The 4,081-nt window shown below is 46.9% G+C and overlaps 1 protein-coding gene across 1 annotated transcript; it reads right to left on the reverse strand.

Annotated features, from left to right (window-relative positions):
- Nucleotides 1-982: 982 nt before the first annotated feature.
- On the reverse strand, nt 983-3,875 carry fam43b (family with sequence similarity 43 member B). Its single transcript, XM_034591101.1, has one exon. The coding sequence runs from the start codon at nt 3,210-3,212 to the stop codon at nt 2,229-2,231; it is 984 nt and encodes a 327-aa protein (XP_034446992.1). The 5' UTR covers nt 3,213-3,875; the 3' UTR covers nt 983-2,228.
- Between the last annotated feature and the right edge of the window lie 206 nt (nt 3,876-4,081).

Here is a 4,081-nt window from a genome sequence, read left to right on the forward strand (position 1 = left end):
TGTGGAAGTCAGTGAGCAAACAATGAGGCCTAATCAAGCCGTGCACTGTGTGTACACGTCTACTCATCTATGCAGAACAGGAGCCTGTCAAACGGGCTGAAGATTAAAAGGCAGGAGAAACATAAAGCGATAGAAACAGAGTTGGTTTCTCTTAGTATTCACGTTCTGCAGGAGCTTTGGCAAGGGCACAGGAATCCTCTATTATCTTTCTTTTGACATTAGCTCCTGTTCTTTTTTTATTCCAGGCAAAGAAGGAAGTATTGATCTGGAAGGTTCCGGCTGAAAGTGCCGCCTCAGAACGAACCGTCACAGGAACTCGAAACCAACTCATTCATCTGCACCTGTTCTCTTTCTAAAAGCAGAATTCTTAATGAGAAAATGTCAAATCAAACCGCTTTTGATGTTGTGTAATGTGACAACTAAAGGGAATTCGTGAGCGGTTCCCACAAGGATAACTTCACATTGCATTGAAATATTCGTTGCACTGTAACAGTATTTTGTGATAATATAACATCGGATATTAAAAATGAACCCATCCATGTTCATACTAAGAGATTCTGAATCGTCCTGAATGCAAAACAGCACAACTCAAACATGGAGGGATCTTAAATGTTTCACTGTTTTCCACTGATGTTGTGTTGTTCCAGTAAAAAGACTCAGTCGTCACAGAAACAGCTGATGTTTGCAGTAAAATGGTTAATGGGCGAGTCAATGTCCCCGTCCCCGTTTTGGATCACTCGGTTCTGTCAGAGCCTGACAGCCCCGCCGCCGAGGCAGGTGCTTTATGGTCATTTCCCGAACAATTCAATTCGCTGATTAATTACCCACCAACCCCTCCTTCGGGGTAAAGGCCCTGGAAGCCAGAGCAAGACCCGCAGAATGAATCAAACCACATTAACGTCTAATGAGTGGCAGTTTGCAGTTGACACTGTGAAAACCCAAATGGCTCCGGAAGCAGATAATGATGCGATTGTGAATATGGTTTTTTTTTTATCTTTGAAGTGCAGGTTACACATATTTTCACATCACAAACATGCAAATGCTCGCTGGTGGAGAGTCGAGTGTTTGGACTCATTTGAATAATCTCTTTGATAACATCTAGAAATACCCTCCCTCCGAGAGCCAGGCAGTAAAAACCCCACAGTGAGACTAATTTTTATTCATCATCATATTTGGAAAATAAATAGCTTCATCTCATGATAGTCACAATGCAACTTTAGACGGCAGCACAAACAGTATTCAAAACAGATTGTGTTGACTTGTCAGGGTCCGTCTGCGTTTTTGCAAAAGGGCTCATGTGGAAAAGATTGCATTTGCAAAACTTGGCTGAAAAGCAAAGGACAAATTGAGATTGTTTTTTGGTAACACTGCAATAGATATAAATTTTAAAACAATGCACGACACTGAGCAAACACTGCTGCATGAACAGTTGTGTGGTTTGTCCCTGGTCACACGTTTATCACAGTGTTCATTCTAAAAAGCAGAAGGATCGGGGATTTCACACGACAGAAAAGGGGAAAGGTTAACGCTGACATGTCATGCATAAATAATGACTGTAACAAATGGCAGCAATAAACATGTCCACTCAATGGCTTGCTTCCTAAATTACAGCCTTATTCATTAGTCGGCTGTGATCATTAATAAAACCGTAACAAACTTCGTCTTGCGATTGCGAGCGTCCAGAAAAGGATCAGTCGGTGAACAACATCGGTGAGGATTGTCATATTAGAAAAAGAATTACACAAATTTACAAAGAACCTCCCTGAAAAAAATATCACAAGTCGATCCTAGAAAAACGTCCCTGCTGGCAAACACGGCATTGATTAAACTCACGAGAATAAGAGACAGAGGACTGATAAACACATCCCGCGTGGTGCTGCGATCAATATGTGACCCGCGTGTCGGTGATCTCAGCGTTTCCCTGAAAACACTCGCTGTCCTCGTCGTTGTGCTATCGCTAGTCTGTGCATCATCAGCCCTCTTTGTAAACACGTTCCCACAAACTGCCACAGTCAAACCAGCATCTGAGCCATCTGGCCAGAATAGAAATCACTCCCACACAACCATCGTACGTCTTTCCTCCTCCTTCCTGGTAGTCGGAGAAGTTTCTGGTAAACACTTCACATTACACGGACAGAGCAGGAGGGAGCCTGAGCGGGGCACCGGTGAAGGGCAGAGAGAGGAATGTGTTTCTGTAGTGTGGCAGAATTCTTTACACCACGTTGTAGTCACACCAGAGAGGTTATAAACGAAAACGTGTTGTTGTTGCTGCCGCTGACAAAGTTGATTTGGCACTGCTCCAATCTGGCAATATCCCCGATGTCCAACTCTGATAGTAACTGAGTCGGGTCTGTGTTTGTTGTGAAAATCCTCTGTTTCTCCCACAGCTCCTCCACCTCCTGCTTTTTATCTTTGCTGTACTCGTCGTCATCCTCCTCCTCCTCCTCCTCTGTGATGGAGCAGAGGCGGGTGGCGCTCCCGGGGTTGTCAGCAGGCGGTCTGTAGTGGCACTGCCCGTTCAGCAGCCTCCTCAGTGGCATCAGGGGCACCGCCTCCTCACCAAGCAGCTGCTGCTGGCAGTGCCGGAAATCACTCTGCCGCTTCAGCCGCTTGAACTCGCTGAAGGCGGAGGTGGCGTTCTGGTAGAGGCTGTGGGAGATGGCTTGGGCCTTCTCCGACTTGCTGACCAGAACGGCGTGACACCGAAGCACCACTGCCATGTTTTTGATCTGGTGCCTGTAGATCCAGGCCAGGATCTTGGGCCGGCACGGGTCGGCGCTGCAGTAGGTGATTCTGTTCAGGGAGTAAAGATGAAGGGGCTTCTTTTTCCCAGATTTGTCAGCGCTCATCCTGATGCCTTGTGGCCCCACCGTTAACCTCATCTTGACACACTGCTCCCCGTAGTTGCTCCTCGCCCAGATCTTGGCAACTGCCTCCTGGGTGCAGCCGGGTCCCTTGGCCGTGATGGTGACCACACTTCCCAGGTAGCGCACATTGTAAACAGGCTCCTCTTTGTTCAGCTCCACCTTTTGCCGTTTGGTTTGGAAGATGTTGCCCACCCAGTTGAAGGGACAGTCCGGCAGCAGGTCCGGACAGGAGCGCAGCAGAGAGGAGAGGATGGACTGGTAGGTCAGCCCGGTCCCCAGGCTCTTGGGTTTATTCTTGGCTTCATCCTCGACTAGAACAAACTTGTTCTTCCTCCAGGGAAGCATGGTGCGGCAGGAGTTGGAGCGAGTGAGCCCCTCTGCGTTTGCACTCGTCAGCTCAGACACAAAAAGAGTCGGAACACTCTCGGTGTGTGCGAGAGTGGGAGGAAAAACAGAGAGAAGCTGCTCCACGAAGCACTGAGGAGAGACTGAGAGCCGAGAGCCTCAGCCAGTCGGTTCCCTTCCCTCGCTCCTCCTCCTCCTCATCCTCCTCCTCCTCTTGCTCCTCTGTTGTCTGCATCATGCAGCGCTGATCAGCGCAGGAGCCTCAGCCCCGGCGTCAGACACCCTCAACCCCCTCCCTGCTTTGTTGTTTCCTTCCAAATGGCTCCGCACCAACGTATTATTTATCCGTATCACTGTATTTATGTTTCTTGTAAAGTCGAGGACGAGAGAACATCGTCACTCTCTCCCGGGGGTAGTATGAGACTTCTTGTTAATTCTGGTATAAAAGTCACTCGAGTCCAAACTGTGAAATCAATTCTTCTTGTTCAGTGTCATGTTTAATGTGAGCAGAATGATCTTGTGTCATTGTTAGGACGAGGATTAAATCGAAACCTTGTACCAGCCTCAAATTGTTTGAGAGCTTGTTTAATAAATAGACAAACACTGAATCTTCAGTTCTATTCTCCTGTTTGTTGTGCATCAGCATTTCCCAGAGAAACTTGAAAGGACATTTCAATGCATCATACTCTCCGTGTGAAAGTGCAGCTCGAACACACAGGATGGTCGAGTTCATTAGAAATGAGGATTTAAAACCCGCACTGTGATATTATTACCGTTTCATGAGTGATCATACTAAATAATTCAATAACAACTCGAAGAAAGAGCAAGAGCCCGAAATTAAAAATAGTTTGTAAGCTCCAGCTTCTGAA

Source organism: Hippoglossus hippoglossus, chromosome 7 (genome assembly GCF_009819705.1).
Source record: "Hippoglossus hippoglossus isolate fHipHip1 chromosome 7, fHipHip1.pri, whole genome shotgun sequence".
NCBI classification, from domain to species: Eukaryota; Metazoa; Chordata; class Actinopteri; order Pleuronectiformes; family Pleuronectidae; genus Hippoglossus; species Hippoglossus hippoglossus.